The sequence below is a fragment of the Anoplophora glabripennis genome, unplaced genomic scaffold, assembly GCF_000390285.2.
Source record: "Anoplophora glabripennis isolate ALB-LARVAE unplaced genomic scaffold, Agla_2.0 scaffold122, whole genome shotgun sequence".
Classification (NCBI taxonomy): Eukaryota; Metazoa; Arthropoda; class Insecta; order Coleoptera; family Cerambycidae; genus Anoplophora; species Anoplophora glabripennis.
The window spans coordinates 497,583-516,488 of NW_019416406.1; the positions used below are offsets into that span (position 1 = coordinate 497,583).

Sequence of the window (18,906 nt, forward strand, 5' to 3'; positions counted from 1 at the left end):
TTAATAATGAATTATTACTATATAAACTAGATCATTTGATATTTAGTGATGGCTTATTCAATCTCTTCCGATCATATCTTTCACAACTGCACATATGTTTACAATATAGTTTTAATCTAATACTTTCTTAGCTACTTCTGGTATACCTCAAACATTTCATTTTATTTATTAATGATGGTGTATCTTTATTTATTAATGATGTATCTTTAAGGCTACAATCTAGCCATTTGTATTCTGAGGAGGATTTAAAACTTTTTGAGATACAATCTATTAATTATTGAACTTACAGAAATGTGTAGATTTAGTTGACGAATGATGTTTGGAAAAACATGTTCTAATATTGACAAATGTAAAATTTGTTCGTTCACGCTTAAAACTCAACCACTTTTATCTCTCAAAGGATTCTATACTGTTGTAGATCTTGGAGTTATTAGAATAATTCAATATTGAGTGCTTGCCAGTTTATTATTGTATAAATTATTTCATAATCGGATTGTCATGTTTTTCCATTTCAGACACTCTTTCGTTGTCTAATGCTCCCTCGGATTTCCATTTTCCTTTTTCTATTATGTAATATCGTACATTTACTTCCTCCGAACTCCATCCGTATATCTTTCCATATAATTTGTTGTTTTTACAATACCTGCAATTGTGTTCGTGTGGAGGCATATTTTTTTATATCATCCATATATATTAAGCAGTTTATTTTATATAGTTTAATGCTTTATTATTAAGAGCATTTGACAAATGATTGATACATATACAGAACCAAAGAGCTTTCAAGGCGCCGCCTTGAAATTATTATTAACTAATTAATTATTATCATTATTATTATTATTGTTGTTAAATGAAAAAAAAATAGGTCTATATTTCTATGTGCATTGTTAAGTAAAAGTAAACTTAAGGAAGGGATTTCAAGGTAAATAGTTATATGAATATATGATAAATATATATATTTTTTACATATATGCATATGTGTACAATACAACATATATATTAGTAACATATTGGCACTATATAATAATAATAGGTAATACTGTATCACAGTTATCTTAAATATAATAAAACTAAACTCCTAAACATTATAACAACAATTAACTATTTTTTATTTTTTTTTGATAAAACGCACACTAAAACTATGCGAGAGATATTATTTCATAGTTCCATTAAGACTGTCAGGTAGAATGGTTCGACAATGCTACTGTGTCTATACTGGGCGATTTTTGAACGTTGACTAAAACTTACTTTGGCTATAGATCATTGTGAGATATAGGTACCTACTTGTAAGAATTAATTTATTTTTAGCATACACCATATATCGCTGATGACCAACAGAGTACATTTCAGAACTGTATTGGGGATTTTCCTATTTTTTTTTGTTGTTGTTTTGTTTTACATGGGATATGTTCTCCATATACTTTTTTACTATTTAATACACTGAAAATAGACACACGTATACTGATAAAAACTATGTATTTGATTTTTTGCTCGCATTTCCCACGACACATTTTTTAAATAAATATTTTGTAATTTGTCACACAAAGAACCAAAAAGTTCTAGATGCTAATGGGAAAACATCTAACCACTTATCACATCGGAAAAGTCCTCCATGTATATTTTTTATTTCTTTATTTTTAGTTTCTGAATTAGATTAAATTATTAGGTTTCCCATAATGTTATTTCTTTATCTGAAAGATCAGCAAATCTGTAGTATAATTATTATTGTATTATTCGCGTTGTAAGAAGAAAGCGTGTTACTTTAAACTGTTTAGATGTGACAAGGAATAAAGATATTCCCATTAGGAACTGTAAAAGTAGGATGTTGTGATACTTGTGAAATATGAAAATATATGCGCTTATCTGTTTTTCTTACTAAAACAACATAGCTGATTTCAAAATTGTGTTTGCTGATTTTTATTATTCAAAAGGTAAACAAACTGTAACAAAAAAATTAATTACATGGTTTTTCTCACTGACTTACAATAATTAGTATACTACACGAAATAGCAGAAAAAATATACAGCATGAACTTTTTAAAGGTGCCACAAAATAATACGAATAATCTCAATACGATTCTGGAATTTTGACTTCAAGTGTCTATTGACCCCCAATGGGTATACATACACAAAATAATTTCCACAGGATCTATACATATATCTTTTTTTAGTGGCCTTTTTGGGTCACACTTTCTGATTATAGACAGTATATCATCGTAAAATATCCTGCATGTTTCTTCCTTGATAACATTTTAACGATTACAATAATCTTACATATTATTATTATCCTGAACATTATAAAAGTAGTTAACTCAATTAATTTGATTGAATAATTACAATTTTTTTGACATCTGACGTCTCGAAAAACAAAAATATTTTATATTAAAAAAAATAATTAAAAAACATAAAAATAAAATACCTTCAAACCTTCGGACTTGTCCCTATTCCTAACTAGTCTTTAGAGGTACAAAACAAATTTAAACCCATTACCACTTAGAGTAGGTAATTTTCTTAAAGTGTCTACGGGAACCTCATCGTATTCGGACAACCATGATTCATCCGGTAGTCGATGTAAAGCAGGCCCGTGTTGTGCCAGTAATATAGAGCTACAACAACAAAAAAGTGCCACCACTGATGTGAGTGTCCAATGAAGTCGAACTTTCCAGCTGAAAATCTTTCTGGAACTTTCGTGGCGTATATCAAAAATGCAGTGCCGCTAATAGCGTACATTCCCAATACCCTTGGAAAGAGCAGCTAAAAAAAAATAAGGAATTAGTGTCACTTACAAATATGTCAGAAACACTTAATATACGAATATACTTGGCAGTAAATAATCTTATCGATCTTAGATCAGTGAGCAAATCCAACATGACATCCGGAACCGATTCGAGACAACGCGCTGAGCATTATATTACAGAAGAGGCGATTTATTAATTTCTTTAAGCAAAGTGCAAGAAAGAGTTGCAAAAGAAATTGACATTACAATGAAAAATGTTGTGAAGCAAGGGAAAGATATTGCAAATGCTAAAACCTCATCGTTCCATACTCGGCATAATAAATACAAAAATTGACAAAAAGAAATATGGGTTGCTTCGCCCTTGTAGTCTAGGAAGGACTGTTCAAAATTGGCTTTTCAAGAAAAACCATGACATCAAAGGCTTGATGCTATTTTTTTTAGGACAAGGAACTTCAATCACATATTTTCAAGCATGGAGGTCAGTATGTTGTAAAAACGAATTATTGAATTTAAATAAGTAAAAAAATATAGCGTATACCATTTAAATTTCAAACCTGCGGGTCACTCAATATACAGGGTGTTTTGCATAAGAACCGACACAGAGCAGTCCGTCAATAGGTTAAAAAATTATGTCACATTTTAATGGTACATCATCCCTTATCAACCCTTTAAAATGCTTCAATTGAACTCTACTTACTGTCGATTAATGCTCTTGGTACACTCATACTCTGTACCAAATTTGGTTTTTCTAAGTTTAAATATAACAAATAGATTTTTTTAGAAATTTGAAACCCCATTTTCAAGGCCTATAACTTATCTGGGTTCAGCTTAGTATAAAGGTAAGTGGCGTTAAATCACCATATTTTGGGTTCCCCTACATGCTCCTGCTTTGTGTCGGTTCTTATACGAAATATCCATATGTTTGTAGGTTTTTATATGTACCTAGTGTACCTATTGGACTAATTTAAAAACATCAAATAGACTGATGAAATACCGAATGAGAAAAAGAGAAAAACATACAGTATTTTGTTTAGAATTTTATAACTTTGTACCTGTTTTAACTTTAACTCTGCATAAAAAAGTCAAAAGACAATCAAATCTAGTAAACGGTAATAAAATGTCGTGTTTTTCTGACTGAAGTTCCTGTTAGTGAAATGTACGTATTTAAACTCAAATGCGTAAAATAAATTAACAGTCATACATATGCCATACTGAATATTTTTATTATACCTGTGTCCTAATTTTTATATACAGGTTGTCTTCTAAAAAACGCCGCAAGCCATAACTCCGTCATTTATTTAATATATATTTTTTTTGAAAAGCGATAGTCAACATTTTTCCAAATGGCAATATAGGTTTTTTTTATTTATTATTTTGCAGATTTCTATTCTGAATTCAAGGATGTATATAAAGTTTACTTTTGTGAAATATGTATTACAGAAAAAGCCTGCAAATATTACATTACTAGCGCCCGGTCGCTTAATTGACAACAAACTCTTGATTAATTATGTTTGTCTGGAAAACAAAAAAGCAAGTAAAAAATGTCACTTTAGCGTTCCCGCTCCAGTTTTTTACTCATCTTTCTGTGTCATTTACAGTAGCTTATTTATTGAAATAAGCTCAACAGTGCAAAATATGAGAAATAATCGGAAGGACATGATTCAGGTATACTTTCGGTGTAATAAAAATCTTGGTGCAGGAGTCCACCTTTACAGAGAACTATTTCCTCACAGAGAAGTTCCAGAACCACGTAGATTTGTAAGCCTTGAAGAATTTAATGAAAACATCCGAGCTCAATGTTCTTAACGTTGAAGAAAACCCAAGAACTTCAATTCGGGAAATTTCTAGTAATATTAGAGCATCAAAGAGAACTGCACATTTGAAAAAGCACAAATTCAAGCCATACATTCCTAAAAAAGTAGAAGCATTAGAGGAAAACGATAGAGAACGACGGCTACAATTTGTTTCTTTAGTTGTTTTGTGTTTGTTTTTCTTCGTTTAATGTGTTTTGAGTTTAATTAATGTTATTTCGTGTTGAATTTTGTATAATAGTTAATGTATTTAATAAAATTGTTTTTATTTTAATTGATATTCATTGTACTGATTCTTTTCTATTAACTATAAAATTTTGAGTTTTAATTGCTGTGTAACAAAAAAACTATATTGCCATTTGAAAAAAAAAAGTTGACTATCGCTTTTCAGAAAAAAAAAATAGTAAATAAGCTCTAATAGGCTCCCTCTATAGCAGCGGTCGGCAACTGGCGGACCGCGGTCCAGATCCGGACCGCGAAAGGTTAGAAACTGGACCGCCAAAAATTTTTTGAAAGTTTAATTACTCGAATTATTTAAAAACATATTTTTCTATAGATAAAAATACGTTTGAATGCCACCCTTATCATTTTTTAATAGTTAGTAGGTTAGTAAAAAAAACTGACTCATGACTGCAAATGTAATTTCTCCCATTGATTTTTTAATACAAATATGTCTATATATTGTATTTAATATTATTTTGAGTGCAAATTAAAACAAAAAATTAGTAAGGAATATGAGTTTTTTTCTGGACCTCGTTAAAAATTTTCAAAAGTATCCGGACTTCACCTAAATTACTTGCCGACCCCTGCTCTATAGTGTATTTAGAGCCATTTCATTTAATTTTTTGTTTTTTAAAATCAGACTATAAATAACGGAGTTATGGCTTGCGGCGTTTTTTATTAGACAACCTGTATAACAGGTGTAAATATTTGGATAGTTGAATAAATTCAATTATTTTGATGAATTTAAAGAAATCGGTATTCCATGTCACGGTTTCTATATTTCTACATCACGGTGATCAGGAAGGGAGAAAAAGTTCGATGAAAATGTCCGCCAAAACGGCTAACGCAGAAAGTTTCTGTATCATCTGGACATTCAAAATTCGCAAAGCTCAAAATCCTATCATATCCTTCTTGCGAATTATGGGCATTTGTATATACAACGTGTCCCAAAAGTATGGAAACATCACAATAACTTTCGAAAAATGCATTTTGAGGAAAAATGATTCAGACAAAAGATTTAGGATTTTTCCCTGGCTATTCAATGGCTAGATTTGACGTTGACCTTGACCTTCAAGGTTATTTCAAGGTCAAGTTAATTTTTTCATATGGGATGCTCTACTTTTGGCCCCGGAAATGAAAAGAGCGGAAAATTTTACGTTCAGATATGTCCTTGACCATTTTCCGAATTTAACCTCTGATGGTCATTAAACGTCAAATCAAGGTCACGCATGGTTTGGCGCGCTGTCTTGAAACGTTGTAAGATTTTTCCCTGGCTATCTGATGGTGATCCTTGATTTGACCGTGACCTTCACCTTGAAAAACCGCACTGCATCAATTTTGGCAAAAATCGGTTGATTTTTGAAATCGCGTCCGCCATCTTGGAACCGCCATATTGGAAAATGGACAAGGACATATCTAAACGTAAAATTTTCCGCTCTTTTCATTTCCGGGGTCAAAAGTAGGGCATCCTATTTGAAAAAATTAACTTGACCTTGAAATAACTTTGAAGGTCAAATCTAGGGTCACCATTGAATAGCCAGGGAAAAATCCTAAATCTTTTGTCTGAATCATTTTACCTCAAAATGCATTTTTCGAAAGTTATTGTGCTGTTTCCATACTTTTGGGACACGTATATACAAATGCCCATAATCCACAAGAAGGATCTCATAGGTTTTTGAGCTTTGCGAATTTTGAATGTCCAGATGATACAGAAACTTTCTGCGTTAGCCGTTTTGGCGGACATTTTCATCGAACTTTTTCTCCCTTCCTGATCACCGCGATGTAGAAATTGGATATACCATGTTAAATTGTTTGTTTCTGAAAATAAGTTTATTAAAGCCGTTAAAATGCCATCTATGTATAGGCGGCTTTTCTTATGAAAATAAATATATTACTTACAGCAACAACAGGATTTTCGAACCCTCCCATGGCAATAGTCCAGTGTATTGTCGGAATGACCCCATAGCATGCCCAAGCAACAAACACCAGCATTTTAATGTTGCAATGAATATTCAATTTGGGTACTTGCAGAATCATTGCAATTACAAAAATAATTGTAATTGTTGTCAAATAGAAATTCTGTAATTGCTAAAAATTAAAGAAATACATTAATAGAGTATTGTAGGTAGATAAGAAATAATAGGGATGTCACCATGTGTTTTTAATGCCCAAATGGACAAATCTCTTATGTATTAATTCCAGAGACGACTTGATGAAATAAGTCAATTACAAATTCAAATCTATCAAATATCATAGCAGTTTTGTTTTATAGTATACTACATATGCGTAGATAACAGTTTTATATTAGAATACCTCATCGCACCAGAACGCATAATATATTCCTGAAGTATAAATAGCTAAGAGAGAGAGTGCTATTCCAAATAAGTCGTATGATAAAAATTTATGACAGTCTTGTTCAGATCTGCAGGAAAAAGTGTGATACAAGGAAGAGAGAGCCATGCACACCTGAAAAAAAAAACAAATAAATAAAAACAATTTTAATTTAATGAACTAATCAGGTCGAAGGAGGTCGAAAAATGTTTAGTTTGTATTGAATTATATATCTATGTATAAAAATATATTATCAGTTTTCTTTAGCTTAATAAGAATGTATTAAAAATTTATTGGGTTAAATTTCTTACAATTAATTAAATATTAAAAAAATACCAACTTGACATTTTTTTTCATGTTTTTTTTTTCAAGATACGAAAAAAGTTAGATAAGTACTACAGGTTGTAGACATTTTTTTGAATACCTACTTATTACACTGCAAAACATGGAATATCAAGTGTAACAAGGAATTATAATCTAGTAAACATTTGAACTACTTAATAAATTGGTTAGCTTAGCATAGAGACATATACAGGGTGTCCGGAAACTAAACCGACAAATGCAGACAGCAAATTATAGCGATGATTTCATATCAATTTGACATAAATCGTCTTATTCAAAAATGCTTCCTAAGCCAACTACTAAATATTAGCACGGAATTTGTAATTTTGTAATAATCGTGCAAAACAAACACAAACATTTTCAAATAGATTTTTCTAGCACAGTACACCCTAGCCACTCAAGACAAGAGTACCTCTTTAATCTAGAATACTCTGAAGTTTTCGATTTTGATATTAAAAATACCAAAAAGTCGAAGAGAAAAAAATTTAATTAAAAATATCTAATGTGACGCCTGTGGTTACAATTAAAAGATTTTTACATCAAAAGGCTGTCCGTATAAAAGTTAACACATAACACCTAAGTTTGATCTTTCTAAATAAACAGCGATCTGAACAATAAAAAAAAACAATGTCAAAGGGTCATTAGGGAGTATTTTTGGACAAGACGATTTATGTCAAACCGGTATTAAATCATTTCTAGAATTTGCTGTCTTCATTTGTCGGTTTAGTTTTCTTACACGCTGCATAAGAAATGTGCAAATGTGTCTCTAATACATTATTAAATATATGTAGGTACTTCAGAGTTTTCAAAACTTATATGTATACATTAAAATGCTCTACAAAACAGCAAAATTAATAAACAATAAACTGCATATTTATACAGTGTAAGTGAGATGTAACAATGCTACATCATCGTTGATTGTCACTGCTATTCAATGTCTAGGTTTTCAAATATCCAAACTGGCAGAGAGCAATCTGCTATTTCGTAGGTACTATGAAAACAAGATTTTTGGCTTACTAAATTTTTAAACTGATGATATTATATACAATAATAATTGTTTCTTTTCGCGAATACACCCTGTATACCAAATTTCAAAGCAATCGCACAACAATTGTTTATATATAAGCAAAGAAATACTCCTGGCACTGATATACCATAATCTTGAACTAAGTACAATATTTTCCTTGAAGAAAAGTGAAAAATTTTTATTTAGTTTAAGATTGTGGTATATGAGCATATTATTCTTGATTTGATCCTATAACTGTTTTCTAGATTGCATATAATTTAATGCTTGTCGGGGTATTAGTCGGCATCGTAGTTGTTTTCCGTAAGTTTGAATGTCACCTTTATTCTTTCTAGATTATGGGATATTTTTAAATTTCAAAAAGGCATTAAATTCAAATAACGAATATAAAGTGTTTATCAATATTTGAATAAGCCATAATATTAGTATAGTAGTAATAGGTATATGGTATATAGATTAAATACTAACCTGAAAACATAGTAATACTGATCCTACAATTAATTTGTCGCCAAATGGGGCTTGAACTTTTTTTACCATTACGACGTCATATATCGTTAAAGTTACAAAAAGAACAAATCCAAAAATATGCGACCATATGTTGATTGTCTCGTTTGTCCACCAAAACAGGCTAAAAAATCAATTCTTTCAAGTCTTTGATTTAATGATTGCAAATATGTCGTTTATTTATAGTGCTTATCAAGTCATACGAAGATTATTAAGATTGCAGATAAGTTATAATAAATGTTATGATCTGCTTTATAATCCCTATAGTCATAATGAACCAATTGAAACTGACACAAAATATATTTAAAGGTTTTAAGTAATTTTAATACATAGAACCGTAACCAAGGGAAACCACGCAGAGTTACCCTGGTTGACAAAAGTTTTCCCTTTCTGAACAAAATATTTATCCTGCTTAGATAATAGATTTTAATTACTTAAGACACTATTTATCCCTCAGTTCTCAGATTATTACAGAACTGATCATTTGCCCTGCCTCAAATTTCAACCTGGTTACGACCCTAATGAAAGTTTCATAAATTTTTAAAATAAAGTATCTTATATCTAATGGATTGGTATTACCAATTCCATTGTGATTTTTCATGAGGAAGTAATTTTTTAACTACCTTTTGAATTCGGTTAACGTAAGTAATATCGTTATAAAATTTTGTTTGTTTGTTACTTTTTGGTTGTAAATTATTTTTAATCGTTTAAAAGTTAACCTTGATTTCTGAATGAATTAATGAATACTTAAGCAATTTTTTGGGATTAAATGTACCTAAATCCAATAGTAAAAGTTGATTTAGTTAATTATACATCAACGATACTTTGCCGTCTTAGATATTTTTTCTATTTTATTACTATAAATTACTGAATTGATTCGATTGGTGTTCTCCTTTTTCATAAAAAGAAATGTATTTAAATAAGTATTTACGTCGTATTGGACCTAATATGATAAAAAAGAGTGAAAACATATTTTACAATGAAGAAAATTAGTTAAATGTAATATTAAAACTACTACACATATAATGTGTACATTTCTTATGAACATTATTTGTACAACTAACTCCGTTTAAGCATTTCATATTATTTATTTTATATTTTATATTTATATTTTTTATTTTATATTAAAAATATTACAAACTTTTATTTCATTTTAATTATACAGTATGTCCACAGAAAAGGTGTTGAATAGGAAAAACTTTCTTATTTTTAATTTTATCGAAAAAAGTTACTCTTGATAAAAAAGCTTTTGCCTGTTCTTGTAGTAAGACTGTAATAGAAAAATTGAACATTTCTTGTACGGAGTGTCCAAACATTGAAAAAACTTTAAATGGTACAAGATTACACTTATTTGTGAAGATATGGAAACAAGTTGCTAGGAAAAGTTGTTCAAATGTGAAAGGCAATCTCTAATACTAATTTTCGAAAAAATCGGCCTACTTTTAATCATTTGTAATCATTAAATTTATTTTATACAAATTAAATTATTCCAAATTAACAATTCACAGATTTTAAAAGTATTTACTCAAACACACTGCCACATGCCACTGCACATATTGAGCACATGTTTTTAAATGGACAAGTAATTCAGCAAAGCTTCTTCTAACTTCATCTAAAAATATTGAAACAACGGCGTCTCTAATCGCATTCTTTAATTGATCAATATTGGAATCTTATATTAGAGGGGTGCGATAAACAATTTGATTCAGTCGACCCCATGGAAAAAATCCATTACTGCCAAATCTAGACTCCTAGGAGGCCACTGAACTGGTCTTAGTCTCCCAATCCACTGGTCTGGAAATGTATGGTCTAACCATTGTCTTACACTTGCCGCATAATGTGCTGGACATCCATCTTGTTGAAAATAAAATGAACGACGGTATTCTAACGGGGGTTTTCTAATTCATCGTCAAGAAAATACATATCTAAGTAACTATCTGCATTACAAGAAGTGTTAAAGAAGTATGGCCCTATTATTCCATAATAAGAAATGTCGCACCACACATTTACTTTAGTAAAGTACTCTTAAGGCAAGTAGCCTCCGGAACATACACATTCGGGAATTTTTCATTAAATTCCTGACTAACTTGACAATAACATTTTTCGCCTTGGCCATAAATTGCACTAAGTAAATTTTTTGCTGTAAAGTAAGCATTTTAGACTGACAATGGCGATGGCTAATAATTTATAAGAGCAAATTGTCAAATCAACTTGTCACTATCAACGCCTACAAGAACAAGGTGAAATTGTTAATTTGGAATAATTTAATTTGTATAAAATAAATTTAATGATTAATAAATAAAAGTAGGTCGATTTTTTCAAAAATTGGTATTACTCTTGGTATTATTACTTTTGAACAGCTTTTCCTAGTTACTTATTTCCACATTTTCACAAATAAGTACACTTTACTCTTGTACCATTTAAAGATTTTCAATTTTTTGAACACAACACAAGAAATGTTAAATTTTTCTATTCCAATCTTACTTTAAGAACCAGCAAAATTTTTTATCAAGAGTAGGTAACTTTTTTCGATAAAATGAAAAATAAAAAAGTTTTCCCTATTCAACACCTTTTCTGTGGACATACTGTATATGTTCTTTATTATTAGATCTTATGCTTTTACTTGAAAGGTATTAAGCTGAATCAAATTATAAAATGGAATCGTAAATATTCTTTGATAAAAAGTATCTAGAGTCCGTACAATATTTGTTGATAGAATCCCAAGAAGACCCCCTTCTTGGAATTAACCGCATTCAACATACGAGGTACAAAGAGATTGGAGGCGTGGCGTTCACCGCAGCAGCTTGCAGTGCGTACTGCAGTTACGAGGGCGTGTTTCACAGTTTCTTTTCTCGGAATTCTATCTCAACAAATATTGTACGAACTGTAGAAATAATGTCATAGACAAACCAGTAATTAATAATATCTAAAATAAAAGTAAAATCATATTTTATTATGTGGTAATGGGCACCAATCCAGCTTATGCTTGTAAGAAATAATAACCAACTGACCTTTCTACACATAACTGAGTATTCAAAATTCCTCTATAACCCGACAAAATATATGCGTTGTGTTTCATATATTCAGGAGCTTCTTCAAAGAACAATAACTGTCTCAATTTTTCATAAAGCAATTCATCTTCGTAAACTTCTTCTTCGGAAGATTCCGAAACGCTGGAAGTATCTGGAGTCAAATCTTCCAATAGTGACTGCGTGTGATCATGTATGACACATGCCTAAAAATGATATAAAAATATAGTACGTATACAGGCTGTTACAAATTTGCTTCTCACTACAGAGATCTCGGAAACGGTAAGAGCTACGAAGTAGCTTAAAATGGGGGCAAAGTTGCGTAATCAGGGGACCAACAATATGCCTCTAAAAATTCAAGGTTTAATTTCGGCCTTGTTTGAGGTGATATTGAAAAACGAAGAACACTTTCTCATGGCCACATTTTGCCCTCTATCGAATGGCATAATCAATTTTTATATGTAACGTTTTGTCTCGCCAGGACCATCATCAACTTCATTTTTTTAAATACGACCCTGGAAATTTTATTACATTTTTTTCAAGCCTTCATGAGCCCCAATACTGTACTGCCTCAGCCTTAATCAGATTCAGACGTTTTGTCTCGAAAAATTCATCTTCAGTGTATTCGTTCAAAATTTATCTTAATTTTTTATTTATATTTCGTTGTTTATTGAATTAACGTACACTGTAAGTGTCGTTAGACCCTATGAAATCCTTCTAGTTATTTAAACTATAACCATCACGCGCTACAATAGAATATTTATTATTATTAACTATTACCATCACTTGGCCATCATAAGGTCATCATATCAATAAGATGTTGCGTAAAAATTAAAACATTGTTACAATTTTAATTTTATTATGACAAACTAATTTTTAAAAATGCATATGAACAACCAAAACGCCAACTGAATATTATTCTTTAAAAAATTTCAGTAAATGTTCAAAAACATTTTCGTTTTGGCAAAGGTTAAAAATAAAGATCAGCATAATATTATCGGAATTTATTATATCTATAACTGCAACTGTGAAAGAGCATGTCGGATGTATTTGTATGAATATCCTGAAAAAAATAGATCGGAATTTGTTTGAATTTTGAGCACTCGAGAAGCCTAGAAGTAACTATGGACACGGGAATAAAACTCTAATAATGTTTTATTTTAATGTGTGGTGGTAATAGTCTGAATAACTAAATGGATTTCACAGGGTCTAACGACACTTACAATATATGATAATTCAATAAATAAAGAAAACTAAATAAAAAAATTTAGATTTTGGAACGAATACACTGAAGATGAATTTTTCGAGACAAAACGTCTGAATCTGGTTCGAGCTGAAGCAGTACAGTATTGGGGGTCATGAAGGCTTGCAAAAAATGTAATAAAATTTCCAGGGTCGTATTTAAAAAAATGAAGTTGATGATGGTCCTGGAGATACGAAAAGTTACATATAAAAATTGATTATGCCATTCGAAAAAGTGGCCATGAGAAAGTGTTCTTCTTTTTTCAATATCAAACAAGGTTGAATTTAAACAAAAACGGATTTCCAACATTTCGTTTTTTTCAAATATTTCGAAAACTAATCATGTTAGCCTTGATTATTTAGAGGCATAATATTGGTCCCCTGATTAGTCAACTTTGCCCCCATTTAAGCTACTTCGTACCTGTTACCGTTTACGAGATCCCTGTAGTGAGAAGCGAATTTGTAACAGCCTGTATGGTAGGTCATAGAATAGAAAATTTAAAGTAGGTGGGTACTAAATAAACAATAAACATATATTAACAATAACTTATATTCTAAATTTCAAGATTGCAAATAATTTTTCCTTAAAACGATGACTAAAAATGTATTTTTTTTTTAATAAAACCACAAATTAAATCGAACAAAATGAAAAAAAAAAGTTTATATCTTTAGTGTTTGCCAAGTTACAGGTATTTGAATTTTTTTTCCTAAAATATTTACATGCTCATAACTTCTTGTGGGGTAGAAATAAAAATTCGAAAAAAATCATTAAAGCTACTCTAAATGGGTACTAAATAGGCAATACCAAAAAATCACGAAATTTAAAACTCTGTGATTTGGCATGAAATACAGACGTACATTTTTCAAAAGAATTTTAAAAGTTACTTATCTCATGGTTGAACTTAAAAATAACGCAAATAAATTTTTGCCCTCCTCTGAAAAATTTACGTATTAACAATATTTTTATAAATGGTCTTCAATTCGTAATGTTTGCATATAACTAATAAACCAGGTAAAACAGTAAAATATATCATGTAGGTATGTATGTACTCCTATTTCCTATCTCTGCATAAAACCGGCAATACGCTCTAAACAAGTACGGGTGACTGACTGTACAGTGCTACGTTCCTGCAATGTTACCTCCTCAAGCTACTGTTTTCCTAATACGCTAGTGCGCTAAACGACGCTGACGCCACAAGATTGACAGCTGTTTTTGCAGGTGACAGCTTCTCATTACGTCTCATCTCATTCCTGCCATACTCCTACCGCATTATGCCGTGTTTTCTAATTTCTATAGCAACAGCGCGTGCTCTGGTTAATGTTGAACTTGATAAAAATCCAACGCGCCATGTTTCAAGATAATTTTTCAGCGTTTTGTTACAGCCAATCCAGTAGTCAGAATAGTTTGTATATTATAGTAACATTAGTAACCGCATTGCTGTTATTGATTTCACGGGAGAAAGTGTTTCGGAATATAAAGTTAAAGTTAATATTTCTAATTTCTGGAAAAAATTGGGTTTCTTTTACCATCTTATCTTTTTTATTTATTCGTAATTTACAGCACAGGCCAATTAACAACTACAATCAGTAAAAGAGAAATTATACAATCATAACAATAATACGAGGAAATTGCACATTTATAAACTCAACCTAAAAAAAAAAACGATTGACTTTAACCAGTCTTGTATAAATGTGAATATTAATATTACTCAGATATCCAAAATGTAGAAAAATGTAGAAAATTTATCAAGAATATTTGCATTATCTACGAGTAAGTTATTGGTATCAGTACTAAACAAAAGAGACATTTTTGCTAACTTGGGATGAGTAGTTAGTTAGAACATTATTATTTCTTCTAAAATAATGTGGGATTTTATTATGAAATGCAAACTGTTTGTCATGAAAATATAATCCACATCGCTATGAATTTATTTATAAAGAAATTTCACAGATAATATTATTATTAATAATTATTATTTTCTGACCTTCTCAAATTAAATTCAGTTAGTAAAACTTGGTGAGAGACTAGAGACATCAAAATAATAAAATCCGTTTCTTTTATAAGAACTGAAGAAATGAACTATCTCAATTTTATCTATGTCTACTGCATTCAGAGGAGACTAAATAAATAAATGTAATAACTTAAAATCAAAAGTAAGATCTTTGATTTAATTATTTTCATAAAAGTATTTCATTAGCTATTTATAATCATGTTTTATTATCTATTATTCCCTATATCATTTTATTTTATGTTCAATAATATATATGAAACATCTGTAATACTGCTCATTTACCAATTACCAATTTACTTTTATGTCTATGCCCTAAAGAATTAAAGGAATTAAAGGTAGTTTTTGAGTGATTTTAATATATTTCATTGGCATATGGGTAGTTCTACACACGGTGAAATTAAATACGACAGGTGAATCTCATTTTTTGTCGATAATTGGGACAAAAAGTAATTAGGGGTAAAGAATGTACAATAACATAACCAATCTCAAACGGGCCAGACAAAACTAAGGTAAATATTTATTTTATAGCTGTTTTTCTATTTTCAATGAACAGGGAAATGACAACATGTAAAGGAAAGTGGAAATTAAATATATGTAGGTATCTGGTATATAAAAGGTCACGCGCTCTACCCTACGCTCCCTCCTTAGGTGTCCTGAAGATGATGCGGAAGCCCCAGTTGGTGTTTAAAGTAGCTATTATATTTTGAGCATAATGGCCCATTTACACAAGGCCAGTTGTGAAGACATTCCACTAAGCCAATCCAACATTGGCATCGTGTAAATAGAGACAGTCCTGTAAATGGAATGTCTCCAAACATTGTCCCAAGCCACTCCACTAATTGGAACGGTTTCTAATTTTAGGAGCCAATAGCGTCCCCCACCACTCAAGAAGTGGATTGGCTTGTGTAATGGCATTTGTGAGAACGTACGTTCCTAGCCAAGCCTAGCCCAGCCACGTAGCCACCTAGTCAGTAAGCCAGTCGCCTATGTTTTTGCCGGGCGCACGTGTCTTGGATTTGGTTTTTTTGTATAGTTTGCAAAGTTTTCAATATGGTTTTGTCTAAATGGAGTGCCGAGATGCACAATTTATATTCTTCAGGATCTTCTGTTTCTAATTCTCTTAAGATAAGCCTTGATTGGCCCATTGTGGATCTTCTGGCTAGCCATGGTCTGACCCACCACCTTCTTTCAACAATTGATTCTTCTGAATTGATTATATTGAGTATTTCCTGTTGTGTTAAAATTAATACTTTTTTCAATTTAGCTCAAAGCTTTTCGCCCTATCCATTCTACACAACCGTATATACTAGACCATGGATTAAACAAAGATACTAGCCCGCCGGATGGCGGACTGGCCTACGTGTAAATTTCAATTGAATTTTTATTGGATTGCCTTCAACTTTGTCATTGGATTGGCTTAATGGAATGTCTTCACAAATAGCCTCGTGTAAATGGGCTAAAATGAATTTCATAAATTAACCTGAAATTAAAACTTATATTTTATATATTTGTTATTGTAACTGCCAGGGAAATGAGAACCTATCCAGCGAAATAAGGTTAACAAAACAAATATTTAGAATTATTAATTCAAAAATCAGAAGTTACAGCCATACTATTTTTTTTAATTTAAATACTTTGAGCTATTTGCCTTTTTCTTTACATCTCTTTTCAATTTTTCTGTCCAATTCTAATCTCATTCTGTTATAGTGTCATTTTTATCCATCTTCCTCCTCTTTTCTCGTCGTTTTTCTTCTTTTGGAAGTAGTTTCTTGGAATCTATATCCAATCTGGACATGTCCAGCAAGCCATCAGGGTCATCTATGTTGATGCGTTCATTCATAAAACCAGTCATATCTGGTGATCTCAAAATGCTGGTGATACTGACGTTACTTCCATCATTGTCAAAGTCTGAAAATATCACCAACGTTTGCTCGCATGGTAGAATATTTTACGACGCCCAATTGGTCCTAGTAGTAAAAACAACTTCATCCCTCAACTCAAACTTATTACGAAAATACTAATTCACCATAATTTGTATGTGAAACTTACAAAATTTTAAGTATATACGATGCGTTTTAATCTAATAATTTACAATTTATTTTCAGTGAATTTAAATAAAAATTTAAATAGTAAAAATAAATGAACATTAAATCAAATCTCACTTCCCTGGTGAGCTTTCACTTCTCTGTCTACTTAAACCCAGGGAAGTGATACACAGAGAACAGATATTTTCGATGTATTACACCAAAATCACGATATAAATATATTTTGTATCAACATATTTAATATTATTTATATTATTTAATATTATTTATTACGTATAGTCTTTACGATCATAATTAAGGCCAAACAGCTAGTCAGCATGTACCAGATTCGGTCGCTACGTAGCAACTCGGCATATAGAGATCTGGTCGAACTAAACGTGGAGGTGGTAGAAATGTATACGCCCAGTTGAACAATGCGCACGGGGACAAACAGATCACAACACACAGCCGCACTGGGCGACTGGGCCATAAATTTCAGTTGTTGACAAATTGCCTAGCAGTGTAGTGCAGCAATGCGGAATTTGGTGTGATGCAGGTAATTTTAATTTATTATAGGCACCTTCTATTAATCATTCATAGAACAATTGCGAAAGGGAGAAATAAGAGGGATATTTTGTTTACTAATATTATTACAAAATGCCATTTTGGAGATCTTTTGAAAAGGAACAAAACGAAATATCACCAGACAATATTGAATTAGTAGAACCGGTTGTTGATGAAATAGATAAATATTTACAAGTTCAATTCAGCGTCTCATTTTAAATATTTACAATTGTTTAAAAAAGGAAGAAAATGAAAAATCGGAAAAACTATACCAGGTGAGTGAGAAGTTGCCTGGCCCAGACTCGCAAACTGACAATAACCGCACAACCCTAACTGTTTGGTGAATTTACTAAAACATGAGCTTCATTAGGCTAACTTCACTCCATACTTTGAATAGTAAGAACGGCAACGTCGCGTACTATTTTTTATTGCGGTGATTTTAACTTGTTATAGAGGGCAGGGAAGCGATACAGTATTTGTATCGTTTATATTCAGTAATGAATAAAGTGATGAAAATGGGGAATTTTAACATGATTATTTAAATTAAATTCAAGTAACACTTGTCGTATAGTCTTTCCGATCTCAATTGAAGAACCAACAGGTTGGCAGTATGTAGCAAGTTCGATCGCTGACTAGCAACTCGGCATTGAAATATTTGAAAATCTTGTCCCCATATTTATTTAGCCATACCCATATACAGGTCTGGTCGAACTAAACGTGGAGGTGGTAGAAACGTATACGCCCAGTTGAAGAATGCGCGCGGGGGCAAACGGTGTATAACACAGCTGCACTGGGCGACTGGGCAATAAATCTCAGTTGTTGACAAGTGGTTGACAAATAGCCTAGCAGTGCAGTACAGCGAAGTGTAATTTGGTGTGATTCAGGTAATTTCAATTTATTATAGACACCTTCTATTAATCTTTCATATTACAATTGCGAATTGGAGAAATAAGAGAGATATTTGGTTTACTAATATTATTACAACATGGCATTTTGGAGACCTGGAACAAAACGAAATTTACCATCAATATAGAAAAATTGTTTAAGGACATAAATAATTAAAATATG

The 18,906-nt window shown here is 31.2% G+C and overlaps 1 protein-coding gene across 1 annotated transcript in view; it reads right to left on the bottom strand.

Moving 5' to 3' along the window:
- Positions 1 to 1,015: 1,015 nt before the first annotated feature.
- LOC108907898 (progestin and adipoQ receptor family member 3) overlaps positions 1,016 to 18,906 on the bottom strand; it is a 58,097-nt gene continuing 40,206 nt past the window's right edge. Inside the window, exons 3-7 of the mRNA XM_018711737.1 lie at positions 11,979 to 12,202; positions 8,932 to 9,091; positions 7,080 to 7,232; positions 6,666 to 6,854; positions 1,016 to 2,750 (exon numbers count right to left, since the gene is read on the bottom strand). Of these exons, the coding sequence (XP_018567253.1) occupies positions 2,517 to 2,750; positions 6,666 to 6,854; positions 7,080 to 7,232; positions 8,932 to 9,091; positions 11,979 to 12,202 (960 nt within the window). The 3' untranslated portion in view covers positions 1,016 to 2,516. The remainder of the gene's footprint in view (positions 2,751 to 6,665; positions 6,855 to 7,079; positions 7,233 to 8,931; positions 9,092 to 11,978; positions 12,203 to 18,906) is intronic.